Below are 27,933 nucleotides of genomic sequence, written 5' to 3'. Positions count from 1 at the left end.
CATGGCACTGAGTCTGGAGGCCAGCATGCTCCATCCACGTGAGCACAGTGCTCTCCCGGGGATCACAGCTGGGCCTGTGACATCTCTGCTCCCACGGCTGCATGGCAGAGAGGGGAAGGAGGGATTGGGATGCCGGGGACACACAGCTAAGGGAAAATACCCAAATGAACATGGCAACACTTATTACATCCCGACAGACCTGGCCTGTCCGGGTGGGCAAGCACTTCCCAGCTCCAGGCTCTCGACCCCGACAATCTCAGGGGCTCCTTTGGAGGTGGGAAGCAAGGAGAGGAAGGGACCTGGAAAATGGGACATTGCCCCAGCTGTGTGAACACTTCTATTTTGACAAGGCTCTAGAGCGCGAGGGTGAATAACCAAAGGCAATTCCTGCAGCAACAGCACAGGAGTGTGAATACAGAGGAGAGGCTGGCACAGGAGGGGCTGTGACAGCAGCAGCCCAAGGGAGTGACCCCTCAGGCTTGGACGGGGCAGTGCCTGGACCTAACACTCCCTGCACTTCCCAAGAGGCAGCGTTTTCCTTTGGTGGCCAAAGGGATCTTCCAGCCTCCCTCCCAAGCTGGTACAAATGTAAGCCAGTGAAACAAACACATGCCAGGGGAGCCTGCTACCGCACGCCAGAAAACAGCATCTCTATCGAAGGACACGCAAGGGTCCTTCAAAGTTAGGGCAGCACAGGACGTGCTCGCTCTCCTTGCCTGGACTCCTTCCCAGAGCAATCTCTGGAGCCGCTCCAAGAAAGCTTTTAAGCTGTTGGAAACCGCAGGGCTGGCACCCCCAAGTGGTTCTTGTGCTCTCGGTGCAGCCGGAGCCTCTGCCGGGCTCATGGAGAGCTCAGCCCCGGCCCCGGGATCCCCAGCACGGCAGCAGCCCCAGCACCCCGGGCTGTCCGAGCTGCTCCATCCCCGGGATCCCCAGCACGGCAGCTGCTCCATCCCCCCGGGCTGTCCGAGCTGCTCCATCCCCGGGATCCCCAGCACAGCAGCAGCTCCAGCACCCCGGGCTGTCCGATCTGCTCCATCCCCCCGGGCTGTCCGAGCTGCTCCATCCCCGGGATCCCCAGCACAGCAGCAGCTCCAGCCCAGGCACTGCGGGGGCCAGCTCGGACCCGGGGTTTTCCAACGTGATGTGTTCAGATTTCCTTTTGCTACCGGAAGGAATCCACAAGAGCGCTTGCCCTCACAGAGACAGAAGTGTTACAAAACCCTCCTGCAGCCGGTGTTTCTTAAGTACAGAGGGTTCATCCTAAGGATTGATGGTGACAAAGTAAAACTGCCAATGGTCACTGGTGCTGCTCGCAGCCAGAGGGCTTTTGTGCCCTTCCTGAGTAGCACATGCTTCAGGGATGTCTGTCCTGTCTCACTTTTAAGCTGAGGACAGGAAAGCCTGACCTGTAGCACAGGATACACTTAAACCTGCCAGGGTGCACAGGTGCTCACAGCCACGGGGTGAATCTCAGCACTCCTGAGCAGCAAACGAGAGCAAACACGGAGCCCATGCTGCTCATGTGGGAGGACAGGGCAATGCAGAGGAGCCCATGCTGCTCATGTGGGAGGACAGGGCAATGCAGAGGAGCCCATGCTGCTCATGTGGGAGGACAGGGCAATGCAGAGGAGCCCATGCTGCTCATGTGAGAGGACAGAGCAATGCAGAGCTCAGAACTGCCCACGGGCTGGGCTGCTGACCCCCAGGGATGTCCCTCTGCCACACGCCAGAGGCAGGCCCAGAGCAGCAGGACCAGGAGCTGCTGTGGACAAAGGGCTCATTCAGAGGCCAGCCCCGCATCTGCTGCCTGTTTGAGGAGGAGGAGGAGGAGGGAGATGCCTCTGAAGCGCAAGGAAATGTTTGAACTGCACAGGGGAGGAATCAAACTACGAGTGACTCGGAGTCTTGCCCTGTAGGGCTGGCCCAGGGACCCTGGAGAGCAGGACACAGCCCAGGGATGGGATGGAAGGTGCAGGGCTGTGAGCCCCAGGCATGTGGAACCTGAACAAGGGCGGCTTTTCAGAAGAGACAAAAAGCAGATGTTTCACAAAAGCTCACTTTCCAGGTTTATTAAGTAAAGTTAACTGAATTGTTTTCATTTTGTGGGGATTCCTTTCCGTCTAACCCGGCGGGTTAACAGAGTTGCACAGAATCACGGTTGGACTGTGATAACCCAAATACAACTTTGGCTCATCTCACCGCTGACACATATGGAATGACTTGGGGGTTATTACATGCTGTGTCTGCTTGAGGCAGGTACATGTACAGATCAGCACAAGTTGCAAATGATAGTTTACATCCTTTCAAAACCGAGCAGGGCATCCAGCAAATGCACTGCCGTGACAAGACATATGAAAAAGAAATGATACAGACTTGCAAATACATAAGAAGTCGAAGAGATGCAAGAAACCTCAAACACAAGAAATGTCAAGGGGGGAAAAAACCACTTAAATTCAGACACAATATGTTCAAATGAAAACCCAGCTGCAATTTAAAGTCCCTTCAAAATGGGAAAAATACAGTAACGCAATTAAAGAGAAACCAGGTCTCATCCTGGGAAACGTGTCCAAAAGCACTGATGCACAAACAGGTTCAGAGTTCTAAGCAAAATGTCCCTGGGCATTGGTGTACTTGACTCTTGGAGCCAGAGCAAAGCAATCCATTACACTTGCTGGGCCTACTGCTAGCAGCACGTAGGATCCCAGATGTCACAGAGAAGGCAGCACGCAAATGCTGGTTCCTGGGAGAAACGCCACATCTCCCAGAGAGCAACTAGAGTAAGGACACCTAATTCTGGCAGCCTGGCTCCACTGCACACAGCGTTAGTGTAATGTTCTGCAAGGTTCTTCAGTTCTTAGCTCACTCCTTTCTCAGCCTGAGTTGGTCTGTCTTGTGCATGAGCACAACTGGCTGTACAAAAAGATCCAAAAAACAGAAGGGACAGGACCAAAGAAAGCTGGCTGAACCTGGGGCTGGCTTTCAGCTCCTATTTTCAAATATCAGTCAAAGATTGGAAATTTATCTACAAAAGAAATAATATAAATGAAATTAAAAAAATGGCACCGTCCACAAAATTAAAAAAAAAAAAGAGAAAAGAAAAGAGAAATCTTACAACACAGCCTCATAAAATGGCTTTGCAACGATAGCTCAGTCACAAAATGAAGGGTTCTAGCTCTTCGTACATCAGAAGAGGAAACAAAGCTAAAAAGTACTAGTCCACATTCTCTTAATAAGTTAAACTTACTTTCCCTCCCCCTTCTACAAAAGGGGTAGAAGCAAAAGGGAAAGAAGGCTACTAAAAATTAAAAAAAAAAAAAAAGAAAAAAAAGGAAAAGATAAGAAAAAAAGATAGGAGAGAGTGCAAGAGAGAGAGAGACAGAGAGAGAGAGCAGTCTGTGGTCAGAGGCTCAGAGCAGGGCCGAGTTCCTTTTAAGGGTTTAAAAGATGCAAAACAGTTCCTCAAAAGTTCCCTCTCTTCAACAGTTAGCTCAATGCTGTAGCCATGGAAACTCGAGTAGGTACTGCAGGAGATTGCCGGCGTTAATCCTCGATGATGATGGGCTCATCGTTCATGGGCTGGCGGAGCTGCACCGCCTGCATGGGCCGCAGGATAATCGGCTTGTAGGGGCGTCTGGCGGCTCGCTTGGCTTCCGAGGAGGAGAGCAGCTTGCGGATTTTCCTGCAGACAGGAGGGAGAAAGGCACGGATTACACAGGCTCCGCTCCTCCAGGGCAGACGGGGCCCGCACACGCCTGCTGGGCTGGCTGACGATGGCTCCTGCTGCAATGGCTGCCCTGGGAAACTCACATTCTCTGATTTATAAACCCCCCAGCAAACAGGAAACTGCAGCCTCTGCTCCAGAATCCCTCCCCTGCAGAAGGCATTCTGGTCCAGCCTGGTAAGACCAGGGTGCCTTGCTGGGAACAAAGCACTGAAATAGTCAGGATAGCCAGTTTCCACACCATTGATTTATTCTGAATTTATTTTGATGTGCTGCAGGTAGCTCTGGGGAAGTTTACAAAGCCAAGGCAACACCAACAGGGTGTTTTGTTTCCCCTTCTCCCACACTGCGTGTGCCCAGCCCAGAGATGGGCAATATTCACACCTTGTATTTGGTTAAGGATTTCCCTATATGTACAACACTGGCAACAAATCCTATCAGATGCAGGAAGCTGTTTTCCATATGGACAGAAAGACACACCAAAGCTTTAAAATTACCAAAGTAAATTAGACAGAGACAAATACTGAATGATTGCTTGTTTTTCTTAATACTTCCTTTTTCTCTGAGCCTGGTATCATTAAAAATCCCCATCCAAACCCAAAAATGCAGCAACAATGAAAAATGTACTGTGTCATTAAAATGAGGCATTCTTCTATACAGAGCATGTTGTGGTGGTCAAAGGCACACAGAGATTAGAAAGGAAAATAACAAATAGTCACAAGAGTACCCACTATGTACATACTATGTATACCCACCAGTACCCACTATGAGTCTTCAGCTCAGGAACTGGGGCAACAAGAAGGGTCTGATAAGGCAGCACTGCCTTCCCTCACAGGCTCCTGACAGAACAAGGTTTTGCCTGACCACAAGAGACAAGAGAGGAAGGGCTCTGCAGCCCACATTTCAGCCACCTATCCCCCAACTTCATTTAAGGAACACTATTGAGGCCAAAACCCCCTTTTGTTGGTTGTGGTTTTGGCTGGTTGGTTTGGTTTATTTGTCAGTGGAATAGAGAGCTTCTCACTGAGCTGATGCCTGTCACTGTGCTATGATTTCTGCCTTTAAGATGTGATGGCTGCTGAAGAAAGTGGTCAAAATACCTCCCTTATCCTCAAAAACTTACCCTTAGCACCACCAGAACTGACAAACCATCAACTGCAGCTGAAGATTTTGAATCACTTATCAGATTTGGTCATCTCTTCACTTGGTTTTTTTGCCCACTGAGCAGGACAAGCTGCTGCAATTAGACAGACACATTTTTTGTTTGCCCAGTGTCCTCATTTCTCCAGCACCCTCTCAAACTAAAAGGGCGAGGAGAGGTGAAAACAAGCTGGCAAAGTGGTGGTGGGGGAGAGAGAAAATAAAATCCTGATTTAATGACTTTTCCAAGATGTTTGACTGCAGTTGATCCCCTTTAAGCCAGCAGAGCTCCTTGCAGCATCCATGTGTGCTCCATCAGCCAGGCTGCCATCAGAAACACGTCCTGCAGCACTCTGGATTCTGATCAGGTCACCGCTGCCTCCGCTTGCCTGAGTTAGAAATGCCAGCTCCTCACTGGGAGCCTTCAATTCAAAACTTACTCCTTTCATTCGACCAACTTTTCAAACTGCTCCTTCAGAGCCACAGAGTTTTCCAGCACCTCTGCTGCGTTCTCAACAGAGCTACACAGAAAGGGGAGAGGGGGAGCGTGTAAAACTTCAGGGAAACCTACTTGCTGTGACTGAAAACACAGCCTGACCCTCAGCTGGAGGACGAGATGCAGATATTGCAGCTAGATTGATTGCTAGGGAGCCAACACAAAGCTCAAATTGTTTCAGAGCTCACAAACAAGTCTTACATTCCTGACACTGGAATGCAGCAGATGGTTCAGGGAAAAGTTAGAGGTGAAATGCCCGACAGAAAACCCGTGCCACTGACAATGCTCCATCGCTCAGGCTTCCCTGCTCTTCACAGCCTGCCAAAAATCTCCTTTCACCACTCATCACTCAGCTAAGCAGCATGGCTGTCAGACAAAGAAGCCTGGGTGTTTTTTTTTTTCCTTTTTTCTCTCTCTCTCTCTCTCTCTATTTTTAAATGGAAGTGATAAGATCTTACTGAGCTGATGTCTATCACCACGACTTTCATTAGAGTTGTGCTGGTTGCTGTGGGACTGATCCTTCCTGCCTCTGTCAGTGGTTCTGTTTGAGCAGAGGATTCTGTGTCTACAGTAAATTATTGTCACAACCAACACCAGACTGGGTGAATATTGTCACAGTTCTGTCCAGGTCAAAGGGCAGGACCTTGTACTAACAAGGCTGCCACCATGTACCTGGAGTATTTAATGTGCCTTGGATGGTGCAGATGTCAAAAAGAGCTCCCTAGATGCAGGATTATGAAACAAGCCTTGAGCATCTAAGGAGTGCATACCCTGTGTCCCCAATGGCACATGAATCTGACAGCTGCAACAGGATCCCAGTACCTCTCTATCAGAGCAACAGCAGTAATCAGAAAACTGCTTCCCCTGAAAATGAAATCCTTCTCTCACTTTATTTTCAATTCTATATGGAATTCCATATATAACTTCTTTCTTTCACAGTATCTTGCAGGCACAGAAAGGAAAAGGGAAAGACATGGCAAAGATATGAGCTGGTGTGAAATGCACAGTTGCATTAAAGGTGTCCATAGGAACAAGTCTGACCAGGAAATTAATTTCACGTGTCTTCTGAGTTCCAACAAGGTGTTTCCTGGACTGAAAACTGATCATCCAATAGATCAGTGGTTAGTAACTTGAATGTTACTGGTACTACCTATTCTACAAAGCCCATCTTTGATACTAGGCCCACAGAATAGTTCCTTGACTCTTGAAAAGCTTTGTAGGTTAAGGAGAAATTTGGAGATACCAGGACTCTCAACTGTGACCTTTGTGCTGAACAAATGAAGACTCAAGAGCAGTGCCAAATTTAGTAGTACCAGAAGAGACAAAGCCCTAAAACTCCCGACCTCCTTGGTCACTTGAAGGGCTCAGACATCCAGTAATTGCCAGGTCCATCTCTGCAAGTGGAGGGGAAGGTAAGTGCTGCTCTGCTCCTGGGGCACTCACTGATAGTGCAAGTGTTGATAACTCCAGGCTTCAGACCAAGACAGAAGCCAGACACCACGTCTGCTGCCAGGGAGGGCTGGAAAGCAGGGCTGCAGCTTTGCTCTGACCTTCCTCAAGGTCACCCAGAAGGGAGGCATCAAGTTCTTGGGAGGAAACCACACAAGCCAATTTTTCTCTAACTTCTCCTCACACCCAGGAGCAACACTCCCATCCTAGGAATACCAGTACTGGGAACTTTGCCTGAGGGATTGGGTCACATAGCTTCTACCACTCTGTCAGCAGTTTGTAAACAGTTTGAAGTGAAACTCACACAAGGAAAGTTTCTTCTACTATTTTTATCCTGTGGGCAGACCAACAAGAAGAATTAGGACTAGCAGAAGCAGTACCACCAAAGGAGGAAGACTGACACTGTGGGACTAAATCTCACTGCTACTGGTGGCAAATGCAAATCACAAATGAGTCAGCTCAGCCTGTAGAAACCCTCTGTCACTGGCAGGTTCCAGGACCCCCACACACGTGGAGATGTCTTGAGGGGTAATGCCAGAGTTCAGCATGCAAGAGGACATGTGTGTAGGAGGCTCTGCTGCTCGCTGTCACCCATGAGCCAGGAGAGCCCTATCCTGTCCCACTGAGATGGGACCTGTGAGGGCACTGATGGGTCTGAACCAGGTGAATTCCCACCTCAGCCTTCCTCCCCTTGGCATCCATCTCTACAGCAACTGCTCTGCAAGAAGAACAAGAATCTGCTTTCTCTGGAACGTAAGTGCATGATCATTTCCCTCCCTCTAACCACAACACCAGCTGCAGCACCCACAAAACAACAGACATCCCCTTAAATCCTCTGAAACACCACATTTCCTACCTGGTTTCTTCAGTGGCCATGTAAAAAACATCATCTGGTGCATCAATCCAGTTCATCCTCCTCCTTTTCACTGGAGGCATGGATCCACCACGAATTAATCGGACTTTTGTTGGGTATGATTTCCCATTGAGCAGCAAGTTTCGGCTTGGTCCCTAACGTGACACATAAAACAGCACAGTTAGGGCCTGCAACAAACCTGCAGCAACATGTGCTGAGCACACAAAGGAAAAGAGAATTCAAGTTTTTGTATGGCTTGCTGAGGGTTTAAGGTAAATACCTCCCCCTCTGGCCCAGGACTGAACACAGAATTCACACATAAGCAATTGTTCACAAGCAGAACAAGTCAGGCGCCTTCGATATGCAATAGGACAGCAATACTTCAGCGACAGGACAAATAATAAATGGGAGGCATTACCAATAATTTGTGCCTTGTGTCTGAAAGATGACATCAAGTTCAAAAGATTGAGCATCAGACTCAGATTTCAGCTACTACCATAAATCTAGAGCAACTCTATTGATTTCATGGAAGGAAATTAGCTACAGGGCAAATCAAATACAAGAATCAGAATTTACAGTTATTCTGGAGTACCAAACTTACCCACATCCTTTTTGTTCTAGGGAGGTCAATATTTAATGAGGATAGTATAGAATTAAATATGTTGTTGAAAACAAATGTAGTACTACAAAGCTTAGCAGCTTTCATGATAAAACCCTGTTAGTATTGAACACCACAGACTTCCCATAACAACACATTTGCTTTGCAAATCAACACAGGCATCATTTTCCAGACTCACAGTAAGCCCCTTACACTCAGCTGGAAAAACATGAGCTGTTATTAAGAGAGGTGCAGATGAAAGGGAGCAAAGTGTTAAGCTTCTCAAATGCAGCTGTCCTTGATCACTGAAGTCCAGTGCTGCTGCCCCTCTTCCTGCTGATCAGCACATTGAGAAATCCCACTGAAATCAGTAACACTGAGCAGCTGGGAAAGATGCAAAATGAAGGCCCAGAAAATTTGATATGCATGAATTAAAGCTGGTCAGAAAACGCCCTGGCATAAACTCAATTGTGGTATTTCACAGGCCATCTCCCCAGATGCACCAAGGCTTCCCCTTCTGCCCACGGAGTGGGAACCTGAGTGTGTGTGTGAGGGATGTCTGCCCTGGGAGACCCACCTCGAAAGGAATGGTGTGGATATGGGGACTTCAAATCAGGTCATTGCAATAACGAACTGAATTTTAACATCCTGACTTAGAAAGGGAGGAATTCAGTCTAAAAAACCAAGGGGGGAAACCCAACAAATCCCAGAGTATATCCCATTTTTTATCTGAGCAGAAAACAGAAAATGATAATAACTTATTTTTTGACCAGCCTTAATCAACTGCTCTACAGCAAGATCTGCTTCCTGTAGAGCATCAGGGCTTTAGAGCTAAACAAACAAACCCCCCACCTTTTAAAAACCTAAGCTCTTTAAAACTGTTGCATACAAGTGCAGTAAGAATTTAATTTCTTAGTTGCCCAGCTCCATATTATACAAGACAGCTTCAGCACCACTGCAGACCACTGAAACACTTCAACAATTGCTTTTAGATTTGACATTTGTTAAGCAAAAGGTTTCAAATAAAAGCTTTTCTGATGGCTTTAATTTTAGCCCCTCCAGGTTTCTCCATTCATTAAGGTTGCAAAGCATATTTTCTCCACATATGCAAGATACACAGGAGAACAACTGCAGAAAAAGTTACTGGAAATACCTAGAAAAGGCACTCCTGTGCTTCCAGGCTGCCCTTCCTCTGCCTACATGGTGAAATCTATTTTGAATGATACATCCTAAATGAGGACCTTTAATTTTTCATTCACACTTGATTGGGCAACATGGAATCGAGGCAGTGCTGGGAGTTCCACACTAAAACACCTAAAAAGTATGAAGTCATCAGAGCTTTCTCCCTCTGCTCTGAGTTGGTTTATTCAGCAGACACAAACAAGTAGCCAGTCTTCTCAGTGACACGGAATGAAGCTGAATTGATGGAGGAGTACAATTTACCACTTCAGATGGAGGAACAAACCAAAGGAATGCTCTGTCACCCCAAGCAGCCTGGCACACCCATGTTCTGGCCTCCCCTCAGGCCGGGGCTCACTTCCCCAAACGCTGAATAAAGCCTGTGACCACTGTGCAGTGACCATCAGCCACCCCTGCTGCTGCTGACCTGTGTCACAGGGACCCTGCTGACACTGATGCCTTGTGGCACTGCAGCTAACGAGGCAAGCTCCACTTGATCAACATCAGGAGATCATTTTGGGGGGGAAAAACGTATGCTTGAAGTTGTTTCCCATAAGCCACGTGCAAGGGGGGAAGGGATGCACAGCCTTTGCACTGGCCCCTTCACAATTTAGTGAGAAAGCATTCTGCCAGAGACACATCAATCAGACTGGCTATTTGCTTCTGTCCTTTGATTAAACTCAGCAAACAGATGAAAGGCTACAAATATTTTTTACTCAAAAAAAAAAAAAAAAAAAAAGAATGTAAAATAAAAGCATTCTCAGCAGGTAACTTGCACACCAACTCGCTAAAAAAATGTAAAAAGAAACTGTTTTCCAAACAAACCCTTCCATCATTTAAACTTTTCTCCTTCAGGGAAACACATTCCACCTAGAAACACATCCCAGAACTTTGCTGGAAGCAGCCACTCAGTTTCTGCATGAGCAGAAACAAAATGCTCTGTTCAAAACAGGATCTCATTTATAGATATAAAGGTAGATAGATTTGAGTTTTAAATAGTATTTAACAACTAAGATGATTTAGATGCCCCAAAACAGTATTTTTTCCTTTTTCAGTGAATTGGGAATTATGACCAGCTGCAAACAGCAAAGGTGGAAGTGAAGCACTACGGTTTAATGGGGTGTTCTATCTACTGTGGGTTAATAATTCTTCTTTCCCTGTTTTGGTTAAATGAACATTCTCTTACCATTTGTCTGGTTTGTCCGTGGTTAGGCAGACCTAACAAACAGGAAAGAGAATAGAGCTGGTAAGACCATTGCTTTTCCAAGACAGAAAAAAGTACAAAATCAAAACACACGCAGCTATGATTACAACTGTGTTGTTTTGCTCAGCTAGAGCTGCCTACTGAACTGACTCTGCCCTCCTAGGAAGGTGACTGAGAAAAGCTCCCTTGGCAACGTGGTTTGAAGAGCAGAGGCCCCAAGTCACAAACACGTTCCACTCACCCAGTCCCTTCTCCATGTACTCAAACCCTGCTTCCCACTAGCACTAGAAGCACACCTCCCTTGCTGTGCATCTGGGGAAAAATCTGACATTCTCCTTCACTCTGAGACATTCACTGACGTCAAGGAGGAGAAAGTGGAAGGCATTATTCACTGTCAAGGCAGCAACAAACAGAATCTTCCTTATCCTCCTTGGGTCCCCTGGGAACCGCTCAGCTCTGACGTCAGCTACAGGCTGGGAGCAAACAGAGTGGATCTGCTGAACCTGCCACGAGCAAACACCTCCTGAGGCACAGAGCACAGCCACTGAGCTCTCCCAGAGCCCTCTCCCAGGCACACACAGCACCAGGGCCTGTGCTGTGCTCTCAGGCACCCCTCAAGCTGCCCCCAGCTGCACTGAGCGCACACAGGAGCCTGCAGGGGTCTCAGGGAAAGGCCTGCTGCTGTCAGGCAGCACAGCCTGGCACACCATGGACTGGGAGACCCAGTAAAGCTGTTTGCTAGCACTGTTTGGTTTTACAAGATGCACATTCCCAGAAGACACCACTTCATTACCATCTGTGCACCAAACCACCTTCCTCAGCCCCTTCTGGCTGAGAACCAAAATGTCAGTGCAGCAAATCCAACAGGTCCTACAGGACAGGCATCAGCAAATGCTATTGCTGTCTGCAAAAGGTCTCAGTATGAATCCTCCTTTCACATTCAGATGATCTTTGAATCTTCCCATTGATAGAGAGTTAGCTGGGATTAAAAACTTTTTAAAGAAACCAGCAAGAATGAACTTTCACAGCTCATGGTCTGTATTCCAGCAGGTTCCTGGAAGTTCTCTTGCATCAAGTGTGACAGAAAACACAGGGCACAGTAGTGTCAGGAGCAAGGAGGGTGAAGCAGGGGACATTTCCTGAGCATTGAGTACATCACAATATACCACACTAGAATCATCAGTTTCTATCAAGTGCATTTTCCATCCTGTGTAGATGTTAAACTGTTGGCTGCTTCAAATGGGAAGACACATGGTTTCAGCTCTTGCTGCATTTTTGTCCACAGAGATGGAGAAATAGCTGCCAAAAATATCTCCAGCAAGCCTGCAGGACAGATGTACCAGGCACCAGTAAGAAGGCCAGTAACAACCTTTGGGTGTTGACAAAGGCAGTGTAGGCACCAGATAATCATTTGTTTTTACATGGGAGCAAGCACAGCATCCAAAACACAGCTGTGAGCAGCTGTTTGGGATGGATGGATGGACAAAGGGCTCCATGGATGCTGGGAAACAGCACAGCCAGCAGGATGCAGCCAGAATCTGTCAGCCTCAGAGCTAAGCTCCAGCACTTGTTACTTTCCTCCCCCTTCCCTAACTGAGAGATTATGTTTTCTCCATTCACAGAAACCCTGAGATGTAAATCAACTGATGCTAGTCCTTGGATTGAAGCCACATGTTTTCTTTCAACCACACTCCAGATCAGTTCTTTTCTTGTAGTAAGAACACCCCTGATGCCAGAAAAGACTGTCCTGATATGTGGCTGCTGCTGCACAGACTATTGCTGGGTGTACAACAGACAGTAAACAGTGCTACTTCCAAGCACCAGAATGAAACCAGAATATTCCATGGTGAGAAGCTGAGGGATGCAAACTGAACAAAGGCTGAGCTGCTGCTTGCTCTGAGCCCCAGAGCCCTCAAGCAGCACAGAAGCAGTGCTAACAGCAGGAACACAGCTCCCTCCCAAACTGCCATTTCTGGGATAAAGCTGCCCATGACAACTTTTTGCTGCAATAAAATAGGACACAAAACAAAGCTACAGCTTCAATGCAATTTATACCCTTGCTTTCACAGCAATAAGGTATCAATTAGCATATTAATATTGGTGAATTAATCCATGAATTTTCACTTTAGTCACACTTCAATAACTGGAGTCTGAAAGAATGAAAACAGGCACTAAAATGACCTTATTCAGTCTGCAATTAAAAATAATATCACAGTAAGAGCACATGCAGCCAAGGCACTGCTATTAATGAGCAACCTCCATGCACAATCACCACCAAAGAGAGGCACAGAGACAGCACATCTGTAACCCACTGTGGAACTGCTGGCAAGTCAACAGGATGCATCTGCTCTGGAAACAATGGATTTTCACCCAAAAGCTTTTGGTGGCTTCTGTGTGAGAGAGGAAGCCTGGGAGACAGGCACCTCTAAAAACTAAACCAAACCTGTGTCTGTGGGTGAGTGGTGGCACAGGCAGAGAACTCACCATGCCAGACCCACACCTGCCCCACGTGCCTGCTCCACTTTCACAGAGGAAGATTTGAGAGATGTCTCTCCATGCATCCACAAGCAGGTTAAAAATAAGATAGCGTAAGAATTTAAATCAGGAGCAAAATATAACAGTTCTGGCAGCTCCTCTCCAGGAAAAAAAAAAAATAATCTGAGTATACTTTATGGAGGAAGGTCTAGAGAAGACACAGGGTAAAAAAATGTGATTAATCCTTCTGATGAGATCTAAGGTCCAACTGCTTGAATTTGCACAGCTCCACATCAGCATCAACACTGACCTCCTCCAAATGTCAGAAAAACACACAAACAACAAAAGGAAGTGTTTTCAGGATTCACCATACTTCTAAAACCACAAAGTGTAAAGGTATACAGTGACAAATCTAAGCAGGTCTTCCACTCTTTTGCAGCCAAAGAAATTGAAATATACTCTCAAAATTCCAGACTAAATGTTAGGAGTAGCATTGAAAAGAACCCAAAGCTGTAGAAAATCTCTTGCCATCCAATTCTTCCTGCCAGTCTCCTCTATACACTGAAATAACAAAGTCAATTGAAGCTATAGCTGCAGAGAATCATAAATGTCCTTTGCCACAGCCAACTGTACACCTCACTGCCATGGCAATGAAACAGCTGATCACTGCAGAGATTAACTGGCACCCTCAGGGCAGGGCTGCTCCCCACAGCTCAGTGCCAAGGACCTCAGAACTGCTCCTCAAGCTAAGCACAGTCAGAGATTTGGGATGAAAAGCAGTCCAGCAGGTTACTATGCCCCAATGATCCCTTCATTCCTGAAGTACCAAAGCTGCAGGTGAACAGACTTTGTCCCAGAGAAATACAGGTGGGGAAGGACTGCAGTCAAACAGCAACACAAGTCTGTTACTGCTGCTACTTGGCAGCTCTGTGGTGTCTTTTGAGGACAGGGAAACCACGTCTCAGTCAAACAACCTGTTCCAACAATCTCATGTCATTTGCATCTCATGGTTTAGGATTTGTTAAAAAAATAATCTGAATGAGAGAATGCCTAAACCTCCAGCAGCAACTACAGCACTGCCCCAAGAGCACGTTGTGGGAGTAGGGGACAGCTGGCACTCAAAAACACAAGAGAGCAAAGGAGAATCTCATTTCCCAATGGAAAGCAAACCAGCACATCTGGTCCCACTGGATGCCTGACTCTAGACATGTTCTTTGCTGCTCCAGTCCCATCCTCTGAGACTCAGCACCTCAATGGCACAATCCCAAAGTTACCCCCACTGCTCACATTCTGCCTGTTGTGCCAGCACCACACAACACACAGCTGCCATGTGGAGAAGCAGGAGAGCCAAAACCCTCAGCAGTGAGCCAGTGCAGGCCGGAGCACAGGGAGATTCCCATGAAGTTACCACAGCAAGCTTCAAGAAGCTGCTGAAGCATGGAGAACTTTCTGCTTGGTCAGAAACCAGCCAGAGCTTTTCCACACCTGAACATACACCTGCTGCTGGGGATTCACAGCCCATTTCAGTCTGACACAAGTCTGTACACAACTGACCTTGTACCAAGGAGGAAGGCAGCCCAGCTTCCAGCCTGGACACAGGGCAGAGTTAGTAAACTTGTGTTTACTCAGTTACTGACTCCAATCTTCTGCACATCCACCACACACAAAAATTGTTTCATCAAGCAATTAGTCACAGATGGCATTTGGTTTCTACTTTGTTTACCCACAAGAAGTATCATGCAGAACATGTAATATGCACTAAGACTCAGAAGCACATCTTCAATCACAACAAATGCGGAGAATTTCACAACCAGTGACTTCACTATTGCTTCCTAAAATTCATATAACTCTTCATGTGCATTTTCCTTTTCCAAAGTAATCCTCCTCCTGGGACTCCATCATTCCCAGCACTAACAAAAACATCAACAGTACCACATTTGTGAGTAAGCTAGAGAAAAATATAAAAATTCATGCATGAATAAGGCTTGATGAACAAGGATTTCAATTCCAAGTTACTGGTTCACTCAAGGCAGTTTCAGTGTGTTGACATACACACACACACATTTTTGCCAGCTTGCAAGAACACTTCAGCACCCCTGCCTCTCTTATAACTACCAGGAGTATTTCACCACTGTGAGTGTCCACCAACAACCAGAGGCTACAAACTTTCAGAAATGTAAGTGCCACAAGCAGAACAGAGCATAAATTGTGCCAAACACCACCTAGACTTAACATTTTCTTTAAATTATATTGTACATGAAAACAATGTTAAAATTGCAATTTACTTACCTAAGTAAGTTCCTACCAAGATTGGCAAAGGAAAAGGAAAGAAAAGATTTAAGGTTAAAAAAGGGAAAGATTCAAGTAGCTCAGAATACAGTAGCTCAGCCCCATGCAACCAATAGAGATACACAGACTGGTTTGGCTGTAATGAAACACAGAAGTGATCACAGTTCTCTGTTGGACAGATAAAACCAAGACAACATCAAACACACAGCAACTCCAAATGAGAGATTTTGCAAAGAGCAGCTTTAATTTTGGATGGGTAAGTACTGATCTGTACCCAGCTCCTTCCACCAAGCCCTGCACATCAACATCCCTAGATTTTGACAGCACTTCCTAAAATGCTTGGTCCAGCAGGTCACAGTCACTTGCTGCAACCACAGCCCCTCCCAGATGATGTGTCTGCTCATGCAAGGCTGCACCTCCTGCTACAAGCACCTCAAGAACACTTTCTGAACAGTGGCATCCAACTGCAGAGAGGCAGCAGCTCTCCTTGGATAAGCATACTGAGAAGGGAGAGCTGCTCCCTGTCTCAGGCTTGACTCAATCAATACTGTCCACTCACATTCCAAAAACAGCATCATGGTGGATTCTGCCTGCCTAAGGCAGACACCAAGTGGTTAAAAAAAAGAGGAGACAAAACTATGCACCTCTCTGCTTTAGGATTTGCTGATCCAAGCTATCTAAACTAGAAGGCACTGAATTATTCACTGTTCTTGGCATTAGGAGTATTTTGCATCATATACAATATACATACATGTGTGTGTGCATGTATTAGATATATATATATATATATATATATATATATATATATATAAATGATATGTGTCACACATTCCACTCAATTACAAATTCAGGCTTTGTACTATCCAGGACACTTGCAAATCTGCCCTTGCTCTGTTATACATTAATTTCCTCTCACATTAATTACACCTGCTCTCTACCACTGCCTGGGGATATGCACTCTCCTCTCAATCAACATTTGCATCTTACTCCATGCCATCACTACCAAACGAAATAGTTTTCACTAGCTGATCCACAGAGCATGATGCCCATCTGCTGATTTTATTTTCAGATCTTTCTTCACAACACCAAAAGAACCTAATCAGAATATCAAGGCTAAACTGAAGGCAAGTGAAAATTGTTTCACTTAGCATCTGAATAAAAAATCCCATATGAAATCCTCAAAAATAATCATTACTTTAGGCAAATCTTAAAGGGAGAGGGTTGCACAGGCACATGGCTATTGGGGTCTCCAAAAAGCAGTTCAAGCAACTTGACATTCTTCCCAGCTGTGCTGCAGCTGGCACTGAACATTTGCCCTCTTGTCACTGGTCAGCATTACTGGGGTCTGGATTCCAACAGGTGAAGCCAGGCCTTTTCCCCAGCACCCCACCTTTATTAAAGGATTTGCCATTTACAGTAATTCCTGGATGGGCACATTTCCACTGGCTGGTTATCCCTCAGTTTTTAGAAGGACAGCTGGGGTCACTGGTGATAAAGGCAGAATTTTAATGCAACTTATGCATACAGGTAAGTCCACAATTTCTGCAAGTCTAAGTCAGAAAAAAACATATATATATGTGTGTGTGTGTGCATCAAATATTGAGATAGTTTTGGTCCCCTACGTAGCTGATGTTAGACAACTTCCCTATCTTTCCACCTTGACAGCTGCTTTTGCTCAAGAACAGTCCTTCCACTGCCATCCTCATCTCTTGATAACTGAGCTAAGGCCATGCCAGGCTGGTGAATGCTTCCACTTTTGGTTCATTCACTTTTCCCAAAAAGGATGTGAGAAACAATGAACCAGAACATGTTAAATTAGACTGACATTCCATTTGGGTTTAGAAATCCCCAGCAGTAGAAGCAAGGTATTCCAACAGTTAATTAACCTCACTCAAAAATCTGCAGCTTTTTTCCAGCCAAAGTCCCCAACTGTACCTTCTGGCTACTGCAGCTTGTTATTCCACTCCCAGCTAGACTGAAAGCCCCCTATTATTAGACTTCTGCTGTTCCTGTCAGCAGAGACAAGCATCTACAACTTCCACTTTGACAGAAGCAGTTTCCATTATACTGAGTGTTTTCCAGTCCCTTCCCTGTTTTCATGGCTCTTCTATAAACCCTCTCCAGTTTTCAGCATTCGATCCACCACCATGTTATCAATGCAAGTTTGTTGCTGGGAAAAGCCTTCCCTTTATTGCAGCTACTCATTCATGTTCTCCCTCTTTCTGCCAATTTTAGGAGTGCATGTGATGACCCTGAAAAACAATTTTGATTAGATGAAAGCCAGCATGGTGTAAAAGAGAGGGGAGAAAAATAAAAATCCAACAATGCTGTCTCCCTTCCCCCAGCAGGAATTTGCATAGCCAAGTACCACACAGATCCCACACAATCAAGTAAACAGGTTCCTGCACACAAAACATCCTCTCTCTCTCTCCCCAGAGGAAGTTTCATGGCAAACACTGTCATTTGAGCTCCAGAACACTACTGAAAAAGCAATAAACTACTGATTTTTTTAACATCTCACTCTATTTGACAGCTTATGAGACTCCATGTACTTTTCATGTTCCAAAAATAGGATTCTGTAGCAATTTGTCCATGCTAAGTTAATGCTGAAGGAGAGCTGGGAAGTGTACTGTATCCCTAATGATGCCTCCAACATGATTTAAAGAGGAGGAAAACAAAATAGATGAAAGAACTACAATCTTCTTGTAAAATAAAGTGGAAGCAGTGAGAACATGACATTAAGACTATTTTCCTGTTCTTGGATTTCAGGCACTGGTCAAAATTCAAAATGCCTGGCCAGATAAATCATATTCAGAGCTTGAAGAAGTGTGGGTTTCAAGGGCTAAGCAGAGATGAGTCAGAAAAACTAAAGTTACAATTACTTAGCTGGAACTACAGTAGCAAGAGAAAAAAAAATAAACAAATAGACAGAATTCCAAAGGAAAAATGTGAACTGACTCCTTGAAGTTCATCAATTGTAGTGTATAAAAATGTACCTTAATGCTTTACACTATACAGACACAAGCTGCTACGTGGCTCTTTCCTGCAAACAAACCTCTTGATTATATTCTGCTTTACACCCTGGCCTTGAGGAAAGCCTTACAAAACCATCATGCCATAATTTCATAAGTGTTCAGGCTTCTCCCTGTGTTTGGAGGTGATGGCCCAGCACCGTGAGCCTTTTATCACCAGCACAGAGACTTCAGCTAAAGCCCACCATAAAAGATGCCACTGTCCCCTGTCACAGACTTTGGCACAGTGACCTGTCCAAACCCTGAGATGTCTTCCAGGTGCCACCAATGCAGCACATCAGCAGGAAGCAGAAAAAGCCCTGGATGACAGATACAATTTGGCACTAGGCTAATATTTCTTTGGAAACTATTTAAACACAGGTGGACAAAGTGTCTTCCTGCACCTAAAGTTGCACAGAAAGAATTTCAGCCTCTCTGTGCAGACATCTTAACACCTTTTTTTTTTTTTTTTTTTTGCAGTACACACCCCTAAAGTGACCTAAACTAGTCAGTATGTCAAGAGGAGATGAGAAACATGAAAATAACACCCTCAATTTCCCATAATATCTAGGTAAATGCAGAATCTGACCGATTATAACAAGTCAGGCTTATTCTCAATATTTTTCTACTATTATAAGTCAACTATAACCCAAAAATCAATTATTCTGAATAGATGGGTTTATTTCAATCCTTTTATACTCACTCACTGGCTCCTAAATTGTGGCCACAAGGCTTCATCACTCTCATTGCCATTCACCTCTTCTTCAGGGCAGTTCCAACTGGTGCCCTTCCTCCCAGCAGCCCCCCAGACTACTAAACCTGGATGACTCCATCCAAAACCAAGGAGAAGCCTCAGTGCCACAACCCCAGTCCTTCCATGGCACAAGAAACCAGTTGTATCCACACCCACAACCAGCAAGGTTTACCAGTTCACACACAAGGCAGCTGGGAACCAACACACAAACTGGCACCAGGACAGAAAGAGATCACCAAACTTCCACCATCTGCTTCCCTGTGCCCAGCAGATCTTGATCCAAGTTCTTTAAATGTTGTTTCCTCGCAGGTGGAACCCTTCCCTCTCAGTCCTGGCAAAGCTTCCAGCAACCCAGGCTCAGGAAATATTACAGATGCAAAACTGCAGCGTGGCAAACATTTTCCATTCACAAATAAATCTCAGCCAACAGGTTCAAGCTGAACTGCTCACAAGAATATCCAGTTAACACTCACTAAACAGATTCTGGGAGTGAACTGGATTCTGCTACCTTGCAGTTACAGGAACAAGTATTCCAGCAAGTATTTCAGTGGCTGGCTGAGAACAGACCCAACAGGAAGAGCAGCAGGTGCTCAGGAAGATCCAGGCCCTGCACAGCTACACACACCTGTTTCAGAGAAACACAAACTCTGAGGAACAGGCACTTCCCCAAAAATCATCTTTGCAGATGGCTCCAGCAACAGTTCTAAGTGAATGGAGCACTAAAACAGGGATCCTCCATTTCCAGAAAATCATGTTGGGTTATCAGGTCCAGTGCTCTCTGCAGAGATAGCATTCCAGAGGGAAGGATCTGTTCTACCTCCTTCCTCTGGGCCACAACATCTCTGAGCTTCCCAGGTGTGTCATCTGCTGAGGAGGACATTCAGCAGGGAGCAGCAGCAGCCCATAAGCAGGTATTCACCAGGTGCTCTGGAAATTCTGTGAGTTACTCTGCACCTACATCCCTCATTACTGGACAAAGCCTCTGAAGAAGCCAAACTGACCAATGCAGCAGGGATTTGTTACTCTTCCCAAAAGACAAGTTACAAAGCACATAAAAACTCAGCAACAGGGTATCAAGGAATAAATTCCCAAGGAGAGCAAGACAGTAGCACAAACCCTGTCATCACTGCTGCATTCTCCACATACACTGATATTTGCATGCATGTAAATATGGGTAACAGCCATCCACTGTCTCAGCCACAAAACACAAGGATTATCATCAGGGCATGCATTGCTGGCCAGTTCATGGCAACATGTAAGCTTTTGTGTCTGCCTGTTCACAGTGACATTTTGTGGTTGTCTGTCTCCTAAATATTCAAAATTGGTCTGTTCTGCTACATTTGGAGAAGTGACATCATATATACGTCACAGGAATGTATATCATATATTCCTGCATGATCACAAATGAAAGATTCTGACATCTCTTCAGTACTCAGAACAGATTAATTTTTAATCAATGGAAATTTTGAAAATCATTTTCTACTGCCTGCAGAGAACGTGCAGACAGTCTCTAACCAGTGAGACTGTCCACTCTCACAGGAAAATACAGAGGGCTGAACTTGGGACCTGATGTAAACACTGTCTTCTACTTCTTTTGGTCCAAGTGAATTCAAAGCAGTTCAAGACATGTGAAACTTTCCTTTCTTAGAAGTCAAAAAGTGAAACAAGCCCTATTTTTAAACCAACCATCACAGCTTTCTGCAGTTTCAGAGAACTGCTGGAAGACTGTTCTGTCAACTTGAGGAATTAGGAACCAATTCTCAACACAGGACTTCATGTCTTCAGTACAGTTGCACAACTTGTTGCCTGCATGTGAAAAGCCTGAAAGGTGAGCAGCAAAACCATGGGTGGAAGTGGTTACCCAAGGAACACTTAGACATCAACACAGAAGGTGCACACAGACTCATTAGCCACAAAGCACAGACAAGCCAGCAGATGAAACTAAAAATCACTCTCCTAGCATAAGCTGAGCGCAGCTTCAAGGTCTTACCCCTGCTAGGCATCAACAGGCGCTTCTTCATGTTGCCTGATAGAGCACAAGTGAACAGAAAAGAGAAAAACATCACATCAGCAACCTGAACAGCAGCAGTTTTAAAAGTTCTTAATGTTAAAACACAATCAGATATCATCAAATGTTTGTAATTATATAAGCTACTTATAAAGTTAAAATTAAAGGTAAAATTGAGAAAGACTCGCTCCCTCCCTGCTGGAGTCACCACTACACCAACTGTTCCTTTCCCCTGTTAAGGAGAGCTACCTTCTGTGTTCTTACTCCTGTTATGACCATTTCAACAGACCCTTTTCTCTCATCTGACAGAGGCTGCACTTTCTCTTCCCTGACACTCTCAAGCAAGAGCAGTTCTTCAGAACAGAGACCTGGAGTCCACGCCGGGAACACCCTGCTTCTATCTCCCACTGCAAACACCTTTCCCTTGCCTCCTCTTCTTGAGGAGCTGAAGCCCAAGCACAGAGGTGGCCAGTAACAGGGCCAACAAGGGAAACCTCACTCAAAAAGGCTATCAGGGTGCTCTTCACACTACTAATTTAAAAACTGAAGGGAAGATTCTCCTTTGCTATCCCATTTGCAAGGCTGGCCAAGGCAGGCAGAGTTCCACTAGCACAGTGACTTTGTGTGCATGCACCTCCTAGGCAGTACACACCATGTGCCTCACCCAAAAGGAGAAATAGGACAGGTGGCTTTTACAAAAGTTAAAAATAACCTCCCTCAAGATTCAGAAATTCAGAATTTATATAAAGGACTATGAGTTTCGATAATCTCCTTGTATACCGAAAGGACAGAAGAAAAAGCCTACAGACACAACATAAACTTTGTGGAAAAATATTTACCATCCATTCCATTGTGTTGTTCATAGCTTCTTTTTCCCAGGATAGTTGGGGACCCATTATTAATGACAGGTGTAAACTTAGCAGGAGTCAGATTGTTGAGAGAACTGGACAAGCTCTTTGCAGGATCTGGTTTTGGAGGACATGGATGAGACTCTGGTGGAAAACAGCAAAGTAGAATTTTTTTATTAGCAAAGATACTGGAATTATAAATCTGAAAACAACCTGCAGACTTCCCAGGTTACCAAGTACACCTCTTCTTAATAGTTTGGAGATTTCTACTGATATAAAGCATTTCCATATATTTAGGAATTCACCACTACTAAAGACATGAAAGTCATTATCATACTATTACCCTAAAATAAGACTTGATAGCAAAAGCACTTTGTATCTATTTCTGTAACACTGTTCTCCAATAATTTGGGGTGATTTTTGGGATGCTGGATACTACAACCCAACTTTGGCCATGTTGGTCATGCAACACACCCCTAAACTCTGGGGAAATTACAACTCTGACAGTCTGCCAGAAAAGTTTATAAAAAATACAATTTCTCCAACAGCAAAAAAAAGTGAAGATTCAAAGACCCACTATAAAGAACACAACATCTGAATTCAAGCTTTGGGCCAAGGCAGACATCAAGCCCACACTCTTCAACTTTGAGTTGAGAAAAGACTTTGAGAATGTTACAAAAAACAGCAAATGGGAACTTCAACTGAGTCCTCCCTCACAGGCCCAACAGCAGAATAAGATATAAATTCAATCCCACTAACACCACCAAAAAAACCTCCTTGCCAGTCCTCCCTCCATTGCCATCACTCTTTTCTCCCAGCTCAGTAATCCAGTGGAGACCCTGACACAGTGCAAAGAAAACTCAAAATCTGCTGCTACTTTGTGTACAATTATTAAAATAAGGATTTTGTCCAGCAGCATATTTCTCCCTTCATTTGCTCTGTTTTGTTGCACTGCATGTTTCCAAAGGTTTCTCAATCCATGTACCCCATTAGTACACAGCAGAAGTACAACACCCAACAGAGAGCAGTAAATATTTAATACACCCTCAGCCTTACAATATTTCATCAACAAAAATGTTCAAAGAAACCTGAAATCAACTCCAATGCTGCTTATCTAAATGAAAAGGCAATCAACTTCCTTGCTAAGCTGGAAGCCTTCAAAGAGGAGACACTGTTGGTTGGCTGCCAGAACAACCTGAGGGATGTCTGCAGGGCAACAGGGAGCACTGGGGAAGAGCATTTGGCATTTGTCTGGAGTCAGCACTGCATGTTACACAGCATCACTCTGGATGCTTCCAGCACCTCAAACTTACACCAAAGTTCTAGATGGGGCCACACAGTCCTGCCCCATAGATCAGCTCATGAGGCAGAAGTCCTCAAGAAAATTGTGATTTAAAAAAATAATAAAAACCCCATCAAAACCCAGGAGGAAAGTGAAAAACAGAAGTATGATCCCTCTGTCTAGATTCAGCACAGAGCAGCCATCAGCTGATTTACAAGCTGTGGGACACACTGCTGTCCTAAACCCAAGAGGCTTCTTGGAGGACCCAACTGCACAAACTACCTCAGACAGCCCAAAACCAGAAGTGAATTATCAAATGTTCCCAAAACATGATGTTAGTGCCTCCACTAGCAGATGGTAACTTGTCTCCATATACATCAGAAGCCACAGCAAACACATCCCTCCCTTCACTTGAACAAGTTTTTGATACAGCTTTATGACCCCACAGTGGACTGCAGAGACACTGGCTCTGCCAGATAAAGCAGGAAAAGTAAGAAGGACAAGTTAAAAAGATGGGGTTTAGGTTTTCTTTTGTTTGTGGGGTGGGGTCTTTTGTGCCCTGTTTCTTGTTTGTTTGTTTGTTTTTAATCCAGAATGAGCAGCCAAATCTGGATCCAAGTGGATAATCCAAATGGTCAGCAGAGTATCTAGGAGGGTGTTTGCTGTGTTTGGGGGGTTTTGCACATGATGGTTTGGTTGGTTTAATACCTAAATACCGGAGTACTGCTTCTAAAGGCTTTCGAACCACTTGCTTTAATAGCAATGGGTTTTCTGATGCCTCAGGTAAACGGGCTGTGCCTGTAAAACACAGAAAAATAATTAGAGGGTGAAGACATTTAGCTATTATAGCAAAACCAAGTGAGTAACTCCAGTGTCCCGAAAGAGCTTTGCCATTAAAAGGAATTTTACAGGTGGCAAGCAGATCCTGGCAACAGGACACAAACACAGAGTGCTCCATGTAATGGCAAACACAAATGTTTTAAAACAAACAACTCATGAACTTTCAAAGTTATTTTGCCCAGCCTACCATCAGTTAGAAGGCTCTGCAAGCACACCTAGGTTTTATGAAACCACTAGCTACGTGCAAGAGAGCATCTCAGCAAGCTGCAACTCAGAACTTTCCAGGACAGGAGTCTCCAAGGACTCCTTGGCAAGGAGGTCCCAGCTGCAGCTCACTCACATTCTGCTTTGATGGCTGCACTGTTGATAGGCAGATAGGGGTGTCTTGCAGCGTGCCAAGGGCGCAAGATATCTCGACATAAACGTCTGGCAATTCTGGTCAGTTTTGTTGTGTGCAGATAGAAAGCTTGTCGTGTCTTCATAGCAAACTTGGGACTGCCACTGTTCCGTACTGGCACACCATGAGGACTCTGAAGGGAAAGGAAAACAAAAATGGTCTCTGAGAAAAGTAATTACTAGAAAGTACAGCTGTTAAGAGGAGTAAATATTATATAAAATCACTTTCAACTACTGATTCTCAGACACAAGAACAGAAATGGTTTTACAGATTAAAATATTTTTAACACAGTATTCCCCATTTCCCAAGTCTTACCCCTAATATCTCAAAGGATAAAATGAAGGTAAATCTTTTCACTTTGCAGGGAAGCATTTATTCCTATGCTGTCACAAGCTTTAAGGCAGCATGTGACAAAAGCCAGACATGAAGAAGTTACCTGCTGCTATCACATGATTTAGAGCTTACAGGCTCAACAGAAAGACTCTCCAGTTTTGGGTGCTCAGGGTTGCTCTGGAGGTACAATGCAAACTCTTACAACAAAGCATTTGTCAGAAGGAGGGCAAAATCAGAAAGAGTTGCATAACAAAAATATACATCAAAAACCTCATTTTCCAAAGCAAATGTATGGCATGCAGGAATGGTTTTGGTTCAAAGCTGCAAGAATTTCTTTTAATTCTTACTCTTAACAAATGTACTCACAGATAGATTCCATATTTATTGCATATAATAAAGAATACTACTGGAAGACATTTATCAGCTACTGAGAACCAAAGTAGTTATCTTCTTTATGAAAAGCAACTAAGTCAACCAATGAAATAATGCAAGCAGTATCTTATCTCAGACCAACCCATACCTGGAAAAGAGGAAGAAATTTCAGTTTGGGGAGAAGACTTTTCCTTCTGTGACTATTTACATACTTTTAATTAACAAACAAGAGGTATAAGGCAGTTATCTCAGCAATTAGGAGGCTTCAGAGGGCAAAGAGAAGCCTGGATAGGATAAATGTTAAACAAAAGAAATGTAAAGGGAATGACAGCAAAGAACAGGAGAGAGGAAAGAAATTTTCCTGAAATAAAAGTTTAGTGTGTGCTATCCTTCTATCCATGTGATACAGTTACCTTCTCCAATCAGCTTAATGTCTAATGCTTCCAGATTAGACTCCTACCAAATTCATAAAAAAATCTGACAATTTTAGTTTTCGAATAAGAGAGAAAAAAATGAAACAAACAGCTCATACAATTCTTACTCAAATCTATCCAAAAAAGGAGGACTATTAAAAAAATTAGGATTAGGTAGAAAAACAAGATAAATGAGCTCCAAAAAGTCACTAGCTATTTGGGGTATATCTAATTTTGAATATGCCTTGGAAGAGTGAATAGGTTTCAGGAAATAATTAATTCTTTTGGAGAGAAAAAAACAGTGCTGTTCCCCCTACAGCAAAAATCATGGAAACCAAATACCAGAAACACAGGCTGGCAATTCAGTTTCTCCCATCTCCACTAAGTCATTTTAAGCATTTGAAGGCTGGTTTGCTAAACAAACGATGGGTTTCTTTCCCTCAGGGCAGTACTTGGCAACAAATTACTTCTAGCGAGGTTAATGTGACCCGAAATACCAAACCCAAGGACAACAACGAGGGCTGCAGGCATTCTTTTGGTGGTTAAATATTTAAGACCAGTGAGCAGGCAGTTAGGTGGCACGGCACTCAGCTTGCCAGGCAGAGGCAGCAGTGGATACCCACCAAATTATTGCGGTTTGGTCCGGGCCTCTCCCCATCTAAGCGCGTTGGCATTTTCAAGCCACCGTATTTCTTCCAGTAGGTCCAACAGGATGCACAGAGGCGACACTGCATGTTAGGGGGACCCCAAGAATACCACTGGTAAGACTGGGTGGCTAGAGATAACAAAGGTGGAAATTATATATATCCTTACACAGGATCACTTTTCAGATCTTATTCTCTTTAGAAGCAGCACAAAAGCAAACATCCCCCCCCCCCCACAGAGCAAAGTTCAAACAGACCTTGAAAACTGATGATGGCTTCACTGCCATCACCACTGTTAAACATACTTGTGATTTCAGCAGAATTGATTACATTAATTAATCTACATTCCTTTTTAAAAGCTAACAGAAAGAAACAATTATTAAGATGGGAAGATTTCCTGCCAATGGATGAGAAGGTTCTCTTTTTGCAAGAGAATTTCTGCACAACATGGGAAACAGCAAAGATTGCCTTCAGGAACTTCCCATATATTAATTTTACAATTGAAAAATGTAGAGAGTCTGTGACTTGACCTCTCATACTACATCATTCCAGCATCTCTACAGGCTGCCCATAAAGAAGCACAATCATGAGAACTCAGTGTAATATCAGGCAGCAGATCAAACACAGTGGTGTCACATATTTTGAAAACTACTAAAAATGATGACAAAAATTGTCAAATTCACACACTAGTGATCTAAATATTCACTCAATAGTTACATGCAATTATGTAGAACATTTACTAACTGCCCCTTTAGTACTTCATAATTCTATTTACAAATGTAACACTAGTAGTTAAAAAACAAAACAAACACTAAACAAAAACAATCTCAAAACTCCCCAAACTTTTAAATGCTGCAATATCCAGTTCTGCCCCCACCCCAGCACAAGACAGCTTTGATTTAACATTTCCATCTCAGCTGCCATTGTGGCACTTACTGTAACAGCTCTCACAGGCCCGTCCTGCTCCTGCATTCTGTGCCTGGACTCCAGTACCATTTACCACTCCTGGTTTGACATTATTTACATTGATCTGGTTGGGGTTTGGCTTGTTACTTAGGACACAAAGCAAAAAGAATGACAAGTGTTAATTGAAGCATGCAATTTTTTATTTGACTTTTGAAGGTATGGCCCAAAATGGTTGAAGACTGAAATTTCATTCAGTATGTGGCTTCCAGAACCAGCTGTAATTACCAGCAATCTGACTTTTATGAACACACTGTCTCTAATAATATTTTAATAATATTGATAATGAAAATAACTACAATGATAGTTGGATGCCATTTACAAGACTTCAAAACCTTTTAACAAACAATAAACCAGTCCAGGTAGGCTTATATCTTATTCACTATCCCAGACATGTGAATCCAGGTAAAAACAGATCTCACAAGTCCTCAACATGAGAGATATTTCACTTAAATCTCCAAAAAGAAAGCTAGGGGCAGGAGCAGCAGGCAGAGAGAGGGCAGTGTCTGCTTTAATCAGGGAAATGCAACCCTAGACTGCAGTCACAAATATTTCCATGTTGTCTCACTGCAAGGGTTTGCATCATGTGGCCACAATTCCCACAAAAACACCCAACATACAACAACATCTGGGTCACCCAGCTCATCCCTATACCCTCTTT

General features: G+C 44.3%; 1 protein-coding gene across 3 annotated transcripts in view; it reads right to left on the bottom strand.

The window, feature by feature from the left end:
- Positions 1-2,045: 2,045 nt before the first annotated feature.
- MTA1 (metastasis associated 1) overlaps positions 2,046-27,933 on the bottom strand; it is a 74,052-nt gene continuing 48,164 nt past the window's right edge. The window contains exons 12-21 of one of the 3 annotated variants that reach the window (XM_063165311.1): positions 27,246-27,361; positions 26,289-26,440; positions 24,491-24,680; positions 24,019-24,108; positions 22,020-22,172; positions 21,163-21,198; positions 15,408-15,419; positions 10,626-10,657; positions 7,666-7,817; positions 2,046-3,682 (exon numbers count right to left, since the gene is read on the bottom strand). In XM_063165311.1, the coding sequence (XP_063021381.1) occupies positions 3,544-3,682; positions 7,666-7,817; positions 10,626-10,657; positions 15,408-15,419; positions 21,163-21,198; positions 22,020-22,172; positions 24,019-24,108; positions 24,491-24,680; positions 26,289-26,440; positions 27,246-27,361 (1,072 nt within the window). In that variant the 3' untranslated portion in view covers positions 2,046-3,543. The remainder of the gene's footprint in view (positions 3,683-7,665; positions 7,818-10,625; positions 10,658-15,407; positions 15,420-21,162; positions 21,199-22,019; positions 22,173-24,018; positions 24,109-24,490; positions 24,681-26,288; positions 26,441-27,245; positions 27,362-27,933) is intronic. The other 2 variants (XM_063165312.1, XM_063165313.1) reach the window with 2 other exon arrangements.

Source organism: Melospiza melodia, chromosome 11 (genome assembly GCF_035770615.1).
Source record: "Melospiza melodia melodia isolate bMelMel2 chromosome 11, bMelMel2.pri, whole genome shotgun sequence".
Classification (NCBI taxonomy): Eukaryota; Metazoa; Chordata; class Aves; order Passeriformes; family Passerellidae; genus Melospiza; species Melospiza melodia.
This window is presented reverse-complemented; position numbering and strand designations above follow the sequence as displayed.